Source organism: Acanthochromis polyacanthus, chromosome 6 (assembly GCF_021347895.1).
Source record: "Acanthochromis polyacanthus isolate Apoly-LR-REF ecotype Palm Island chromosome 6, KAUST_Apoly_ChrSc, whole genome shotgun sequence".
Lineage (NCBI taxonomy): Eukaryota > Metazoa > Chordata > Actinopteri > Pomacentridae > Acanthochromis > Acanthochromis polyacanthus.
Window position 1 is genome coordinate 7,646,673 of NC_067118.1, and position 17,975 is coordinate 7,664,647.

At 37.0% G+C, this 17,975-nt stretch overlaps 2 protein-coding genes across 3 annotated transcripts in view; both read left to right on the plus strand.

Annotated features, from left to right (window-relative positions):
- LOC110959203 (kelch domain-containing protein 8B-like) overlaps nucleotides 1–17,975 on the plus strand; it is a 293,431-nt gene that overhangs the window by 13,088 nt on the left and 262,368 nt on the right. The gene's annotated exons all lie outside the window — the stretch shown is intronic.
- Nucleotides 15,186–17,975, plus strand: part of LOC127534507 (uncharacterized) — a 6,054-nt gene continuing 3,264 nt past the window's right edge. Inside the window, exons 1-2 of the mRNA XM_051949820.1 lie at nucleotides 15,186–15,600; nucleotides 16,500–17,975. The exon at nucleotides 16,500–17,975 is cut by the window's right edge and continues 3,264 nt beyond it. Of these exons, the coding sequence (XP_051805780.1) occupies nucleotides 16,677–17,975 (1,299 nt within the window). The 5' untranslated portion in view covers nucleotides 15,186–15,600; nucleotides 16,500–16,676. The remainder of the gene's footprint in view (nucleotides 15,601–16,499) is intronic.

The following is a 17,975-nucleotide window of genomic DNA, read 5'->3' on the forward strand; positions in this document are numbered from 1 at the left end:
ATACTTGTAGGTCACAGCGAGTGTTTCCTCCATGCAGTGAGCTCATGTCATGTTTGTGACAGACAGAAGGCTTCCTGAAAGGTCGACTTTGTAAAAGAGCTCCGCTTCTACACAGATGCAATGGTTTCTAGAGGATGAATCCTGATGAATTTGAGGGGTTTTCTAATATGTCTCTACAGATTTTCAATCATGGTAATCCTAAGAACATCAATTAAACTTCAGTAAAATCCATTTTACCTTCATCCAAGAGGTTTCTTCAGTTCTGACAAATTGAGAATCCCAGTTATTTATTCTCACATCCAGCTCACCTGCCTGGAGGTGTGAAAGGTCGTGAAAGTTACAGTTGATGGATGATACGAGGTGTTAATGTTGGTAAACTGTCTGGTGAGGGATCTAAAGATGGCGTTACGTGGGGGCTGAAAAAGTCTCTTTGATGAAGATAAAATGGATTCAAGGATCAAAAAACAAAATCCAGTTGTTTTCTACTGAAATTCTCAGGATTTAATATGCTGGCTTCAGAAAATGAAGACTTTTTTCTCTAAGAAATGTTTCAAAAATGGGTTATCAGAATTAATTGAATAGCTTAAAGACTGCTTCATCCAGATAAAAGCAGCTACAGATGAGTAGAAACTGGCCGCAAATTAATTTTTCTCAGCAACAAATGGACGACAACTGGCTCATTCTGAGGATAAAACACTTAAAAACAAGTTGAGGAAACTTCTATGTGTCGTTCAATACAGTAAGGAGTGCACAGACCCATACATCTATCTGTATTTAGGGATAAGGGACACCTTTTATGAAGGTAGTTCAGATTCTGTACAGACAAGACAGTTGGTTTTAGAGGGAAGTTCAGGAAACCATTTATGTTGAACTAAAACAACCATCTTTAAACAGAGGATCTCATTTATCAGATCCTCATAATGCAGCCTTTAGATCCCTCTCCAGACAGTTTTCCCACCATTAACACCTCACATCATCCATCAACTGGCATTTCCCAACCTTTCACACCTCCAGGCAGGTGAGTTTGAAGTGAGAATAAACATCTGGGACTCTTCAACAGTCAAATAGAGCTGAAGAAGCCTTGAAGGTAAAATGGATTCAAGAACCAAAAATAACCAAACAAAAAACAACAAAGTCCAGTGGCTTTCTACTGAAGTTCTCAGGATTAATATGACCTGGAAGACTGAGAATCATTGGGAGATTATAATATTCAGTAGGTTTCACAGCTTCTTCTCCTCCTGTGATAGACAAAGAAAAGTTTACTTTTTAGCAATTTTTTCTGTCTTGAAAGCCAGACATTTAGCTCTCTTCTACTGAAACATTTAATCCAAGAAAAAGGCAAAGTTATGCTTATTTTATGGACGAAGATCCAGATTTTCTTCTTTTTAGTCAGGAAACATCTTGTTTTTTTTACACATTTTAACCCACAATCAATAAAATCCTGGACGAGTCGGCCAATTCTTGCTGTTTTTAGAGGAATTAATTAGAAGTTTAACCAGTTTTGACCGCTCACGTCCACTAAAATGTACAATATGTGATGCACAGGCTGAACAGATTTTAGTCTAGCTTCCAGTTCAGTTCATTGGAGACACCAACAGTCTGACTGGGCAGCTGCTACTGACCATAAGGACCAGACAGATTTAATTATCCTTAGGCTCATTTATTACTTCAATGTCAGCAGTCTGAATAACAGGAGTTCATCTGGAACTACAACAGGAGGAAGAAAAAAGAAACCGTCAGTAAGAAAACTGAAGAATGATTTAGTGTGCAGCGATTTTATTTTTTATTTTTTACAACGTCCTGGTTCATTATTCAGAGGTTCAGTGGTAAGTGAGTCGACTGTTTGACATTTTGGGAAAAATGATGAATGTGTTTCTGGATGATAAAGTCAATCTCAGATCCAACGGCTAAATATGAAGCTACAGTCAGCAGAATACAGTCTGGTATAAACAGGATGGATGGATAGACGGATAGATTATTCATCTCTGTGGGGAATCTTAAGGTATCCAGTAGCTCACACATGTACATTTAAGAAAAATAAGGAATAATATGCAAAAAAAAAAAAAAAAAAAATCAAATCATGCAGGAAGTGAAGAACAGGTCAAAATTAAATTTTGTATTAAGAAGTGTAAGTATGGTATAAAAACAAAAATAATAATCATCATAGAGGAGCAGTGGATTTTTTTAAAAAAGGCAACAAAAGATGTGGGCTCAAGTATTGAGAACTGAAGTTGTTTTTCTACCTATGGATGTTCCTTTAGAGATTATCCTCGAAACCAATTGTTGTTGTCGAAATTTGGCTTTTTCCTGTCTATCAGTATTTCTATTTTTATTGACTGATCTAATTAATAAATGGAATACTTCAGGCGTGATCAGCCTCATCTCTCTGTCTGTTGTCATTCCGTGGTCTCAAGCAGAGAAAACTGAACCAGAAACACAAACAAGGAAGCTAGCTTCTCTCACAGCAGCTAATGCTACGCTAACGGCTAGCAGCTAAGTTAGAAGGCAGCTACAGATTGATCTGAAACAGAGTCTGGAAAGCTATTATTAATTTAAGATCTGGACCATAGTGTACGATAAAAGTGACAGAACAATGAAATATTAAGAAAATAGAGATGATCAAAGTGCAAAAACAAACAGCAACCATCATTCTTGTTTTCCTCTGTGCGGTTAGCTTTAGCTCACAACCTTAATTCATCATGTCAGCTTTGACTTCTTTTAGATCTGTGCGATTCAGATGTTTTGCAGAGCAGATATTGTTCTTGTAACATTCTGCTAACTCATAATTTATGATGCTGCTGTGTTTGTGGAAACAGAGATGGTCCAGTTGTTGAAGCACTACAGCGGAAAATAATGTAAGATAAGATCAAACTTTTTAATCCCAAAAGAAAGTTTGTTTTTAGTCAGAAATTGCTCAGAAGAAACAGAAAATAAAAAATGTTCTGCATGATGTTCTGATATTCAATCTGTTAAAGGTGGAGGTTTAATTCTGGAGAGTTTAATAAAACAAGTGATTTAATATTTAAACCTCAGTGTTCTGATCATCCATCAACACAACGATAAAGTGTAGAAAGAGATTTGTTTCCTTTTTTGTATTTATTTAGAGTTGTATTTCTGTTCTTTATTTGTTTAGTTTATTTGTCTAAAAAAAGAAGAAAAAGACATTTTAAAAGCACAGATAAGATCAGCGTTAAATTACCAGATTGATATCAGTTAGAGGCGTGGTACTGTTAACATGTTAATGGTAGCCATTTAATTACAAAAAACAGTAAAATATTGCACCTTAAAATAAAATATTGCAGAATTCTTTTATAAAGATGCAAAAACCAACACAGATGAGTGACAGCAAACACATTAAATCTGTTCTACATTCACCTATTATTATAAAATTTTAAATTTTGGGGTTAAAATAGGATCCTGATGATCAAAAACTGATATTATGTGGAAGAACTGAATGATTGAATTTAGCAGTTTAAGGACATGTTAAAAGGAAAATTTGCTTCTCTTTTCTGGAGTTTTTATTTGCTTGGTTAAATTATAAATAGAGGTCATTTTATTCACATTAATAGAGCTGTAGTTCTATATTTAAGCCTACAGGAACCACCTCTTTGGCTCTGTTTTCCTTCTTCATGGCATGTGCTGCCATGAACACAGTGCATGTATTTAGTTTCTTTCTGCCATCTTTTGCTGCTTTTCGTCGTGTTTGTTCTTCTTTTCCGTCCCCTCCCTCCATGGCTTCTTCCTCTTAATTTGGCCTTAGCGTTGTGTCTATTTAAGGAAGAAAACTCGGCGTCTGGTGGGAAAACTGCCGGAGTGGGTGGAGGAGATTTAGCTGAACGGCACAGCGAGTCCCCAGATGCCCCGCTGAGGCTCCTGCTGCAGAGGAACGAAGGAAAAACGGGAAGCTGATGCAATGTGGCAGATGAACAGATATGGACGGCGTGGATAAGAGAAAACTAGTATTAAGAGGTTTCTGAACCTGTGCTGCTCCCTGTTGCAGCCTCTTTATGTTTGCCGGATAAGAAAGGTACACAAACATCTTTTCAAGTCCCATCCTATAGAAGACAGTACAAAATGCCATAAATATCATTAATGGCTTTTTCTGCTGTCTCCTATAGGATGAGTCATAGATAAGGATATGCAGTCATGGAAAAAATGATTAGACCACTCTTGTTTTCTTCGATTTCTTGTTCATTTTAATGCCTGCTACAAGTAAAGGTATATTACCTGAAGAATACGATGAACACGACAAAAAATGCAGCTGATTCCATCATACTTTATGTCCTATTTGACATGCTTCAGCTTCATTGTATTCCAGGGTTTATAAGAGGACATTTCATGTCATAAGCAGCACTGCACATGCAAAGGTCTAGAGTTGTTTCCTGCTGACCTTCAAGCCGTAGCACAACTCAGAAGTTGTCAGCTCTCACATAATGCCTAAAACTAGAGAATCATGTGAAGCCACAAAGGCAGCCATCTTGGCACTGCTGGAAATTGGCCTGAATGAGAGACAAGTAGCGAAAAAACGGAAGATCTCCAAGAGAGCTCTTCATTACATCAAGAAAAAACAAGCCCAACAGGGTTCTACCAAACTGCTAGCTGGTTAGCAAACATCTTTCTACAACACCAGATGACCGTCACTCATCCATTCCTCTGTCAGGAATCATCCTCAGACCTCCAGGGACTTTAATAATGAGTGGACACTGTGGAGAAATGGGACTTGTTGAACAAGGACAGTTGTAAACCGACTTGTTGAAGCTGGTCTGAAGTCACACAGGGCACAGAAGAAGCCCTTCATCAATAAAAGGCAGAGGAAAGCCGGTTACTCTTTGCTGGGATCACAAGGATTGGACTGTTGATGATTGGACTAAGATTCTCTTCAGGGATGAATCCAATCTTCAGTTGATGCCCACTCCAGCCAACTTACTGGTTAAGAGGAAGCCTGGAGAAGCTACAAACCAGACTGTCTGCCCTGCAGTAAAACATGGGGGTGGATCAGTGATGATCTGGGGTAGTTTCAGTTTGGGTGGAACAGGACAAATAAACCAGGTCATGTTTGGGGCTACTGTTGAAAACAATCTTCTTCCATCAGCTGGAAAACTCTTTCCTGCCTCCAATGACTGAATTTTCCAACAAGACAAGGTCAGTTAAAGCCTGGATGGAGAACCAGAACACTGGAACCATGCCTTGGCTGCTCAGTCAGCAGATCTAAATCCAACTGAAAACCTCTGGAAAACCATCAAACCCTAAATGGAGAACCACAAGAACAAAACAAAGCAAATTAGTTAGAATTAGTGCAAAAGGAATGGGCTGCTGTGAAGGAAGAACAATGTCAGAAGCTGGTGGAGAGCATGCCAAAATGCATGGCTGCCGTCATCAGAAACAATGGTTATGGATCAGTACTAACTCCTGTGTGGATCATGTGACTAAAATAGACCGAAAAGAAAACATGGAATCCTAAAAGCTGTTTTTTAGCAGTACAATGCCATAGCTACTGATGGAAGAACTAAAGTGATTTTGGTTATTATCAAGAAAAGCATGGAAAATATCTAGATATCAGCTCTTAAATGAAACTCTTGTCATCTATTTCTGTTGTGATCATTATACTTGTCCAAACAAATGTACTTTTAGTGGTGCCAGGCATTAAAATGAAAAAGACCTTGAAGAAAACAAGGGTGGTCTAATCATTTTTCCATGACTGTATGCTCTTTGTGTGTATAGCTGAGAAACATCCTCATGATTATACACACTGACAACATCTGCTTTTATCTATGACTCCCCAGAGTCCTGCTCATCCTATAGAAGACACTAGAAGAAGTCATTGCTGATATTTATGGCACTTTGTGATCGTTGATGTTTATTTTTTAGCCGCTTTACTCATCCAGTTAAATTATCCGAGAGGAGTTTTTTTTACACCAATAGCATCATGGAGGGATGTTTTGTTTAGTTTTCATGCACATGCACAAGAACCAATGTGAGGCTAAAGCCAACCAGTGCTGCAGAAGGGAAAGTAAAGCATCACCACATGTTGGTGAAATGCTGAGGGCTGAAGTATGAAGCAACACAATCAGGCTTTTTTTGTGTAAACTGCTTCAACAAACCGTTTTGTGTGTAAATATTCAGGTTTTCACTAGTCTAGCCGTGCTAGACCCAGGTCTGAAGACACAAGGGTCTAGGAACTCTCTACAGGGAGGGAGGCGGGCTAAAAGGTTGTCTTTGAAATCACTCTGCAGCAATTGGGTAGGTATACAACCAATCAGCGCAACGAATAGGCTGATGTAGTTCCTAGAGCGCCAGAAATCAGAGGATGCGGGAGTTCGGTGAAGCCTTATTTATGCAGTCAATGGGTGAAGCTCAAGTATATTACAGACATGTTAACAGAAAGATTATTCAGAGTCGGTGCTAACCCTCAACTCCAAAGCCAAGTCGAAAGATAACTGTTTATTGTGCGCAGCCATCTTCTTGTCTATCCTTGTTTCTATGGTTGTTTCCGGTTGTTTCTGTCAGAATCGTTGCGCCTCTGTCGTCACTTAGTTACGCCCGCCTTCTGACTCTACACTTCATGGTGATTCGTCGGCCAGTTTTAGGAGCATCCAGCCTCAAAGCTTACCGAGGGTAACTAGACACACCCTGGCAGAGAATTAAATTTGTTGCCGTGGGTTGTCTAGCGCGGCTAGGCTAGATTTTCACAGTTTTGTGTGTCAAAATTGTGTTTTTGGCACTTTTTGTGTATCGTTTTCCAGGTTATTGACACTTTTGTGCATTAATATTCAGGTTATTGATAGTTTTCTGTGTCAATATCCAGTTTATTGACAGTTTAATGTGTCAGTAATTATGTTTTTGACACTGTTGTTCCCTAACATCCAGGTTTTTGACAGTTTTGTGTATGCATATCTATATTATTATCAGTTTTTTGTATTAATATCCAGTTTATCGATAGTTTTATGTGTTAATATCCAGGCTCTTGATAATTTCATGCATTAACATCTAGGTTTTTGGCACTTTTGTGCAATATTATCCAGGTTATTTACAACTAGTGTGTTAATATCCAGGTTCCTGATAGTTTGTTGTGTTAATATACAGGCTTGTGATAGTTTGGTGCAATAATATGCAGACTTTTAACATTTTTGTGTGTACAAAACCAGATTATTGAGCATTTTCTGTACTAATATCCTGGTTTGACAGTTTTGTACTCTAATATTCAGTTATGATCAGTTTTGTGGAGAAATATCCAGGTTATTTGCAGTTTTGTGTGTTGTCATCTTTGCTTTTGACCGCTTTGTGTCGTAATATGCAGATTTTTAACAGTTTTGTGCGTGCATATCCAGATTATTGACAGTTTTATATGTTGACATCCTGGTAATTGATAGTTCTATGTGTAAATTTCTTGGTTTTTGATAGTTTTATGTCCTAATATTCAGATGCTTAGACAGTTTTGTATGTAAATATGCAGATTTTGAACAGTTTCATGTGTCTTGCCTGATCTGACTGAGCTGAAGAATCGTCCTCCTGCTCTCAGATCTCAGCAATTACTCTGCTGTGCTGTTATCAAACTCGACCTCAATCATGGGAAAAACTGCCGAAAACAGAATCTGGGTTGTTAATCTGTTCACTCTATTTTTTTAACCGGTTTGTGACTGTAAGAAACATGAGTTGTGACGGAGGTGGGGAGGAATCAGATCACTGAGTAAATTGGAGCGCTCCAACATGGACTCACAGATTTGTCTCGAGGGCTTCAGCTGCAATCTGTACATCTCTGCTTAGACCAGTGGCTCGGATAAAGAACTCCACCCTGCCCCGATAAAACCCTGTAACCAGGATGAAAAATGTGCAAATATCTGGGACGAACAAACCTACACAGTAAATATACACGTTTTAGCAAGTTTTTAAAGACCAAATGTGGACTTTTTCTCAAACTGTGTGTCTAAATAAAACCAGAACATCCAGGAAAGCTGTGCACTGTTTTTAGTATGTGCAAAAATGTCAGAAAAAAATCACATTTCTTGATCTGAAACTGATGTTTACTTCACTAAATGTCTGCTCTATTCCACCACATTTCATTCAAGACATGTCAGAAGGTTCTTATTTATGGTTCCAGCTACCTGTTGTCATAGCTGCAGAGTCAAGGTTCAGTTTGCATCTGTGCTTTTGTCTTCTTATTTCTTTTGGTTTTGAGCGTTAAACAGACGTCAGTCTCACATCATTCTGGTCAAAATACCACAGACTACACAGTTTTTAGGGCTTTATGAGTTGTTTTAGTTTGCATCTACAATGTGTCTTTCAGAAGCAAAGCAGCAAACAAAGCTGACACTCAAGACCTTTATTATGAGATCAGCTGTTATAGAAGAAATATAAAGAATCTGTAGCGATAAAGGATGAAAAAAGGTTTAAGGACACGAAAGCTGTCTGTCTGATGAGAAATTTATTAGAAACTAGAAGAAGTTTAGCAGAGAACTTCATCTGAATGCTACGTTGATTTTTCTACAAACCAGAGGTTTGATCAGGAAACACGTCCATGGAAGAGGAGCAGCAAAGGAACCATTTTCTTACAGTTGGAGCAAGACTGAAATATGCAAAAGATTTTTCATTTTTCATTTATTACTCTGCCAAGGAGTTGGTGTCAGAAACACATAAACTGTCAATAATCTGGATTTTAACTCTCAAAACTGTCAATAACATGAATATCTATGCACAAAACTGTTAGAAAATGAGATGTTTACCCACAAAATTGTTGAAAATATGGATATTTACAAATAAAATTATTGAAAACTGGGATATTTGAGTACAAAAGTGTCAAAAATCCAGATATTAACACAAAACCTGGATATTAACTGTCAATAACCTCACAACAGTGTCAATAACCTGGATAATAATGCCAAAAAGTGAAAAAACAAACAAACAGGATATTAAAACACAAAGCTGTCAATAACCTGAATATTAGGTGGTAAACGTGTCAAAAATCAGGACATTAACACTGAACTATCAATAACCTGGATAATAATGTGCAGAAAGCATGAAAAGGTGTCAGAAACCTTGTTACTAACACATAAAACTGTCAGTAATCTGGATTTTAACACATAAAGCTGACAATAACATGGATATTTACACACAAAACTGTCAATAATCTGGAAATTCTTGCAAAAAAACTGCAAAAAAACTTCGTTGTTGGAACACAGAAGTGTCAAAAGCCTCGATATTAACCCTCTGTCTGTCTGTCTGTCTGTCTGTCTGTCTGTTAGCAACATTACGCAAAAACAGACAAACAGATCTGGATGAAATTTTCAGGGAAGGTCAGAAATGAAACAAGGACCAAGTGATTAGATTTTAGCAGTGATGCAGCTTATGGTCTGGATCCACGGATTTGTTATTTGTTGAAGATTTCTATATCATTAAAAAAATCCAGTTTTCCAACAGTTTTGTGCATAGATATTCACGTTATTGACAGTTTTATGTGTCAGTATCAAAGTTTCTGACACTTTTCTGTGTTTTCTGTGCATTAATATCTAGGTTATTGATAGTTCTGCGTGCTAATATCCAGGTTCTAAACAATTGTGTGTGTTAATATCCTGGTAAATGGCACTTTTAGGCAGTATTATCCAGGTTGTTGACATGTTTGTGCCCTAATATCCCACTTTTTAGTAGTTTCATGAGGAAATATAGAAAATATTTACATTTTCCTGCATCAATATCCATGTTTCTAACAGCTTTATTTGTAAATATTAAGATTTTTGACAGGTTTACACCCTAATATCCGGGTTTTTGTGTGTTTTCTGTATAATATCGAGGTTATTGATAGTTCTGTGTGCTAATAGATCTTACCCTTTCTTATCTGAATATCCAGGTCTCATCCTTTGTAGTAATGAGGAGGTTTTGCTCTTAAATAGTTTATTTGATGTTTCCAGTTGAATTTGTGATCCAGTAAAAGACACCGAGAAATGTGTTTTCATGAACTATTTCAATATTAGAGTTATTTATCTGGACTAAAATGGAAAAGAATCCTGTGTGGTGATAAATCAAAGCTTGAAATGTTTAATTGTCAACAATATGTGAGAATAAGATGCACAGAGAGAAGCAGTGTTGGGATGTCGTCTGGAGTGATGAAAAGCACAAACAGATTAACATCCATCATGTTGTCTTCATGCCAATAATCTGATTGGAAACAGGTTTGTTTTTCAGCAGGACGACCATCCAAAGCTCACCGTTAATGCAGAGAAATCACATCTGGAGATAAATAAAAGAAAAGCTGCTAATAAAACAGTGACAGTGACGGATCGGCCTCCTCATGTCCAGACCTGAATATTACAGAATCTGATCGCCCGGACAAGAAGGACAATAAATGAAAAACAGAAACAAAAGATGGCTCAAGTCCAAAGAAGAATTCTGGAAGATGTTAAAGGAAGCTTTGGATAATGTAAGACAAGAAAATATCAAGAAAATCGACCCAAAAGAGGTCAAGATGTGCAGAGAAGGTCAAACTCGATGCTTGAATTTAGTCCGTAGAGCCAGTTTAGTGTTTTTAATGCGGTGTTTTCCTGTATTTTCTTGCTGCGTCTTCATAAAGATGTGTATTCTCCCGAGAACTTTGCTAAAAATGGCGGCACAGTGCTGCACAATGTACGTAAAACCCAGATTATCATGTAAACTGGGACGTCTGGATGAAAATCTGAATGCTTTATTTGGGTCCTTTACACTGAAATCCTGATTTTAAGCAGCATCACTGTCAGTATCTTCTGCTGCTGGCAGGTTTCTCTAAGTTATCGGTTCATAATGAGAGTTTAATTTGGCAGAATAATGAAAAAGAAAGTCTCGACTCCACTTTGTTCAAGTCTCCAGTGAGTCTGCAGTTACATCCGGCCAAATAGGGGGTTTTATCTCTTTTAGAAGAAGAGATTTCTGCAAAAACTCTCATTTTTTCATGATTTTGATAAGAAAACAATTGATCTTTGCCTTGTCACTGATTGGAAGGATGATTAGTTTCATTAGTAGGTCATTTAGGGGGTTTTGTGAGTGTAAAAAGCAGAATGTTGGACTTGAATCTTTTGTTAAACTTCTGTTACTTTCTTTAAATCATGAATTTAGACCTCCAGGATTTAGTGCTCCAACTCTACAATGTGATTCACTGTTTGGTTTGTCCCTGCTGGGCTACTGTAGGAACATGGAGGTCCAGTTCATAGTTACATGAGGTTATGACAACAGCCAGCTGGGTCATTCTGTGTGGTTTCACCAGATGGTGGTACCTAAGTTCTACCATTACACTTTTTGAAGGGAGTCACCTTTAACAACTAACATTTCCAAAAGAACAAGACATACATAATACTACCATTGGAATGACTACTAATACTTGTATGACATTACCCATGCCATTTTGAGTAAGAATATCTCAGTAACTACAAATATAACCCTGCTGCTTTTTTATACAGTGATAGAAGACAGATGGAACTGTCTTGTAGAAAAATTTGGGGTCTCTGGTACCTGTCCCACACTGAGATTTTTGCCACCAAAAATAGCCAATTTAAAATCTTCTCCAACTTTGGGAGCTCATATTTTCCAAACTGAGGTACCTAGAAAGCTCCAGTTTGCTAAGTTATCACACACGTTTGTGTAGAATGGAACCCAGGGGTGTTAGAACACTTCTGTGCAGTATTTCTAGTACTTTTAAGGTCCCAAACCCCACTCGTGAGTATGTATCTCTTAAGTTTTAGCATTTTTAGCAAGCCCCCATGGCCTGCAGAGTGTAGGGAAACACCTGGGGATGTTTGTGGGGCACTAGCTACACGCAGAGGCCTTGTTTACCAACTCACAGCTCTCTGGTATGTCTGGAGGCTGAGAAATAACCACTTAAAGATGCAAAAAAAAAAAAAAAAAAAAAACGCTGGCGAGGCTTTTTATAGCCCAAATTCTGAAAATTTCAGACCCCCACAACTCAGAAACTATTTGAGCTACAGGCCTACAATTTTGCATAGAAAGTACTTTTGTGACTATCTAATAGCATACAAATTTAGGACTAATTTGAAAATGGTGCAGCAACACCCCCAAGGAATATCTGGTCATTTCACCTGGAATGACCCAGCTGTTTGACACTTTGGTGCGTCATTATCCAGGTTATTTGTGGTTTTCTGGGTTAACATCCTGGTTTTTGGTACTTTTAGGCAGTATTGTCCAGGTTGTTGACACTCTTGTGCCCTAATATTCCACCTTTTCATAGTTTCATGTGGAAATATAAAATATTTTTACACCTTTTTGTATAAATCTCCATGTTTCTAGCAATTTTGTGTGTTAATAGTAAGGTTTTTGAAAGCTGTGTGTGTTGATATCTGGGTTCTTGATAGTTTTGTGTTGTCCTGGTTTGTTGACAGGTTTGTGTTTTAATATCCTGTTTTTTTTTGGCACTTTTAGGCATTACTATCACTATCACACTAGTTACACTTTTGTATGTTTGTATCGAGGTTATTTCTAGTTTTGTGTGTTAAGATCCGGGTTTCTAACAGTTTTATGGTGTTTTTGACACTTTTTTGCTTCAATGTTGAAGTTTTAGCAGTTTTTTTTTTTGCAACAATATCCAGGTTTCTGACAGCTTTGTGTGTTAATATCTGTGTTTTTGACACTTTTGTGCTCTAATGTTACAGTTTTTACTCATTTTATATGTAAATATGGCTTTATGTGTGTTAGTATCAAGGTTTTTTGTGTTTTTTTGTGTGCTAATATCCAAGTTCTAAACTATTTCGTGTGTTATTATTCTGGTTTTTGGTACTTTTAGGCATTGTTATCCAGGTTGTTGACACTTTTGTGCTCTAATATCCCACTTTTTCATAGTTTCATGCGTAAATATATAATATTCTTACACTTTTGTGTGTCAGTATCCATGTTTGTAACAGTTTTATGTGTTAATATCTGGGTTTCTCACAGATTTGCGCCCTAATATTCAGGTTATTGACAGTTTTGTGTTATAATATCCTAGTTTTTGTCACTTTTAGACATTATGGTCCAGATTATTGACATTTTTGCACATTCAGATCCATGTTCTTTATAGTTTTGTGTGCTAATATCCAGGTTTGTGGCAGTTTTGTGGTTAGCATTCAGATTTTTAACAGTGTTGTGCATAGATATCGAGGTATTTTGTTCTACAACGTACTGTAGTAGTCGTGCTAACATGCAGAACCGTTAACTGTATAATTTGGTGCCATCAGTCTGATATGAAACACGGTCAGTAGTTTGTATTTATTACCATCAATCTGCAGCTGAGTTCTGAGAGGAAACTGGACTTCTGCACGTCCTCCTGGTTCTGATTTCTGTCTGTGGTTGTTTAAAGATGCTATAAATTCAGACCTGACGTGACTTGTCTCGTTTCCAGGAGGTTTTTCTCAGAGAATCTCCTAAATCTGCTCACATCTGACCCGTTTTCTATGACAAGACAAAACTATCCTTCCACTGTTTACATCTCAGCCCTTTTTAAAAATAAATCTGACCTACTTTGTGGTTTTCTTTGGTGGCTCAGCGGACGTGGTTCTGTTTTGTTTTTCTCTCCTCGTCTGCAAATGTATGATCAATGATGTTAATTTTAACAGTTTTGTGTGCAACAATGCAGGTTTTCAGCAGTTTTGTTGCTAAATATTTAGATTATTCACAGTTTTATGTGTTAATATGCAGGTTTTTAACAATTGTGTGCAAAATTTTTCAGTTTATTGACATTTTAATGTGCTGTTATGCAGGTTTTGAACAGTTACGGATGTTATTATGCAGGTTTTGAACAGTTATATGCAAAAATGTTCAGGCTATTGGTAATTTTATGTGCTAATATACAGGTTTTTAACAGTTTTGTGCAAGAAATTCCAAGTTATGGATAGTTTAATGTGCTAATATCCAGGGTTTTTAACAGTTTTCTATAAAAATTTCCAGTTTCTTGACAGTTTAATGTGTTAATATACAGTTTTTAACAGTTTTGTTGCTAAATATTTAGATTATTCACAGTTTTTTTGTGTTAATATGCAGGTTTTGAACAATTTTGTGAAAAAATTTCCAGTTTATTGACATTTTAATGTGTTATTATGCAGTTTTTAATAGTTTTGTTACTAAATATTTAGATTATTCACAGTTTTATGTGTTAATATGCAGGTTTTTAACAATTTTGTGCAAAAGTTTTCAGTTTATTGACATTTTAATGTGCTGTTATGCAGGTTTTGAACAGTTATGGATGTTATTATGCAGGTTTTGAACAGTTATATGCAAAAAATGTTCAGGGTATTGGTAATTTTATGTGCCAATATGCAGGTTTTTAACAGTTTTGTGCAAGAAATTCCAGGTTATCGACAGTTTAATGTGCTAATATCCAGGGTTTTTAACAGTTTTCTATAAAAATTTCCAGTTTCTTGACAGTTTAATGTGTTAATATACAGTTTTTAACAGTTTTGTGCAAAAATATCCAGAGTATTTATAGTTTAATGTACTAATATTCAGGTTTTTAACAGTTTTATGTGTTAGTATCCTTGTTTTTGACCATTTGCTGCGTTATTATGCAGGTATTTAATACTACAAAGTGGTGTAATTATAATGGATATTTCACATCGCTGAACATGAATGGAAAAGTAGCGGCGTTAATCATGCAAAAATGATATTATAGGTTCCATTTCATTTGACACTTCCCAAGAAAATTCATTGAGCAGCGACTTTAGATCTTTTTATCACAGAGACTGGCAGCACATTTAAACTGGAAATAAACAACAAATACAGATTCTTTGACAAATGCAGCAATATAAAGAACTTAAAAGTAAATGTTATTAGTAAATAGAAAAAACATTGTTTAGTAATGCAACCACTGCTACTGCATCATTACTGGTGTTTGTTCTTAATATCATTATTGTGTATAATAAATTATAATGTAACATTACATTAAACAATAATTTAAATAATGATTTTAAAAAAACTCGCTGTTATTAATTGATTTTATTAAAATTCACAAATTAAAACAATCCAACACTCAATACATGAATTAAGTACTACACCATGCACAGTTAGTAAATACTACTTCGATCTATTAACACCTTCACAAACTATTTTACAGTCACTCTTAGTACCTCCAAGGATGATAAATGCTGCGACTAAATTAATTTGTTTCTCATTTGGAGCTAAACAGAAGAGTCTCTCTTGTTCTCTTTTAGGCCTGTTTAAGAATACTGATGTCACCAGATCAGAAAATGTTGCCACTAGTTTTAGGTTTTTCTGTTAATTTGAATTCTGAAAAATATGCAATGTACTGAATTTGACTTTGATGACCAATTTAGAGCTGAAGCTGTCATTTATAATATTTATTTCAATGCAAAAGTGTGTCCCAGATCAGCAGCCTTAGAGTTTGTGTGTGTCGTCTCTGATTTTGTTACTTGTATGTAGGGCTGGGCAATATGGCCAAAAAATAAAATCTCGATGTTTTCTTCTTCTTCTTTCTTTTTTTTTTTTTTAGGCATCTTGGATGATTACGATTTTAATCGATTTTTGTTGTTTCTTTGCGGTCTGTTTGCTATGGCTAGTGCTAGCCATACCGCACTCCCGTAGCTGCGAGCACTCTTCCCATTCTTTAGGATGCCTCTGCTGGAGGTGCTGAAAGAGGTTAGTTGTGCTGCTACTCTTCGTTTTCACAGTACTTTTGCAAACCTTGCACATGACTGTAGTTTGCTCTGTGTCAGTCTTGTCAAAGCCGAACCACTTCCATATAATCGACGTAACATGAGACATTTTTCTCACGACCAACTCTTGGTCTGCTGTTGTGTCCGCCACGACAGGGGTGTGAGTGTTTTGGCAGAAGGAGATGAGAGGCGGAAGCAAACGCCAGTGCACAAGTCGTGAAAGGCAGAAGAAGAATCTGTATTGTTACATATTTAAGCTCGCCTCTATTTTACGATTTGGCAAATTTGTTTTTTATGTTATTATAGAGGAGACATTAACTATAAAATAAAAGGAAATATGAAACATGAACCAAGTCATCTTTAATAAATGTAAGGTATAATGGTAGTTACAGATGTTACCGGTTGAAACAGTCCACTGTTCTCCCTCACACAAACGCTTTATTTGGCTCTGTAGCTTCTTCCTGTTTGTGAGCTCTTTCTGTTGAGGTTTTCTGTTGTCTCAGTTTTGACCTAAACCTTTTTAGAAGTAAAACAGACGGTCTGTTAACTAACAGCTGGTACTTTTTCCAGCTGTTTTTTTAAGGTAGAGTACACAAGAAAAGGAAGTAAACCTCAGTGCAGTTTCACTTAATTGTCAAATGGTTCAGAATTGTATTACCTTTTATTAAATGCATTATTTCACAGTTGAATGCAGAATATTTCCTGTTATAAAAAATCCAAAATAAATACTTTGGAAAAACTGTATTAAAATGAAAAAGTGATGCATTTTTATTGAGAGGTGGTATTCCTTGGAATCATTGGACGTTAACATGATGTTGCACAGGGATGTACTCAGTTCTGAATCAGTCACTCCCTCTGTCTGCTGTGATGTTTGCTCAGCAGTAATGAAGGCGTTGTACCGAACCGTCGTAGTGAAGAGGGAGCCGAGGTCTTGAGGAAGTGCAGCGTCGAGTTTGAAGCAAATCAGATGAAGGAGGTTCTCATTATACATGTAAATATCAGCATTTTACGTTTGCTGTTTGTTGGCTCCACAGAGTCACTGAGTCTGAATAAATCTGCATGTGTGTGTTTGTGTTCCTGTGTGTGTTTGTGTTCCTGTGTGTGTTTGTGTTCATGTGTGTGTTTGTGTTCCTGTGTGTGTTTGTGTTCCTGTGTGTGTTTGTGTTCATGTGTGTGTTTGTGTTCCTGTGTGTGTTTGTGTTCATGTTTGTGTTTGTGTTCATGTGTGTGTTTGTGTTCATGTGTGTGTTTGTGTTCCTGTGTGTGTTTGTGTTCATGTGTGTGTTTGTGTTCATGTGTGTGTTTGTGTTCATGAGTGTGTTTGTGTTCCTGTGTGTGTTTGTGTTCCTGTGTGTGTTTGTGTTCATGTGTGTGTTTGTGTTCATGTGTGTGTTTGTGTTCATGAGTGTGTTTGTGTTCCTGTGTGTGTTTGTGTTCCTGTGTGTGTTTGTGTTCATGTGTGTGTTTGTGTTCATGTGTGTGTTTGTGTTCATGAGTGTGTTTGTGTTCCTGTGTGTGTTTGTGTTCCTGTGTGTGTTTGTGTTCCTGTGTGTGTTTGTGTTCATGTGTGTGTTTGTGTTCATGTGTGTGTTTGTGTTCATGAGTGTGTTTGTGTTCCTGTGTGTGTTTGTGTTCCTGTGTGTGTTTGTGTTCATGTGTGTGTTTGTGTTCATGTGTGTGTTTGTGTTCATGAGTGTGTTTGTGTTCCTGTGTGAGTTTGTGTTCATGTGTGTGTTTGTGTTCCTGTGTGAGTTTGTGTTCCTGTGTGAGTTTGTGTTCCTGTGTGTGTTTGTGTTCATGTGTGTGTTTGTGTTCCTGTGTGTGTTTGTGTTCATGTGTGTGTTTGTGTTAATGTGTGTGTTTGTGTTCATGTGTGAGTTTGTGTTCCTGTGTGTGTTTGTGTTCATGTGTGTGTTTGTGTTCATGTGTGAGTTTGTGTTCCTGTGTGAGTTTGTGTTCCTGTGTGAGTTTGTGTTCATGTGTGTGTTTGTGTTCATGTGTGAGTTTGTGTTCCTGTGTGTGTTTGTGTTCATGTGTGTGTTTGTGTTCATGTGTGTGTTTGTGTTCATGTGTGAGTTTGTGTTCATGTGTGAGTTTGTGTTCATGTGTGTGTTTGTGTTCATGTGTGTGTTTGTGTTCCTGTGTGTGTTTGTGTTCATGTGTGAGTTTGTGTTCATGTGTGAGTTTGTGTTCCTGTGTGAGTTTGTGTTCATGTGTGAGTTTGTGTTCATGTGTGAGTTTGTGTTCATGTGTGTGTTTGTGTTCATGTGTGTGTTTGTGTTCATGTGTGAGTTTGTGTTCATGTGTGAGTTTGTGTTCCTGTGTGAGTTTGTGTTCATGTGTGAGTTTGTGTTCATG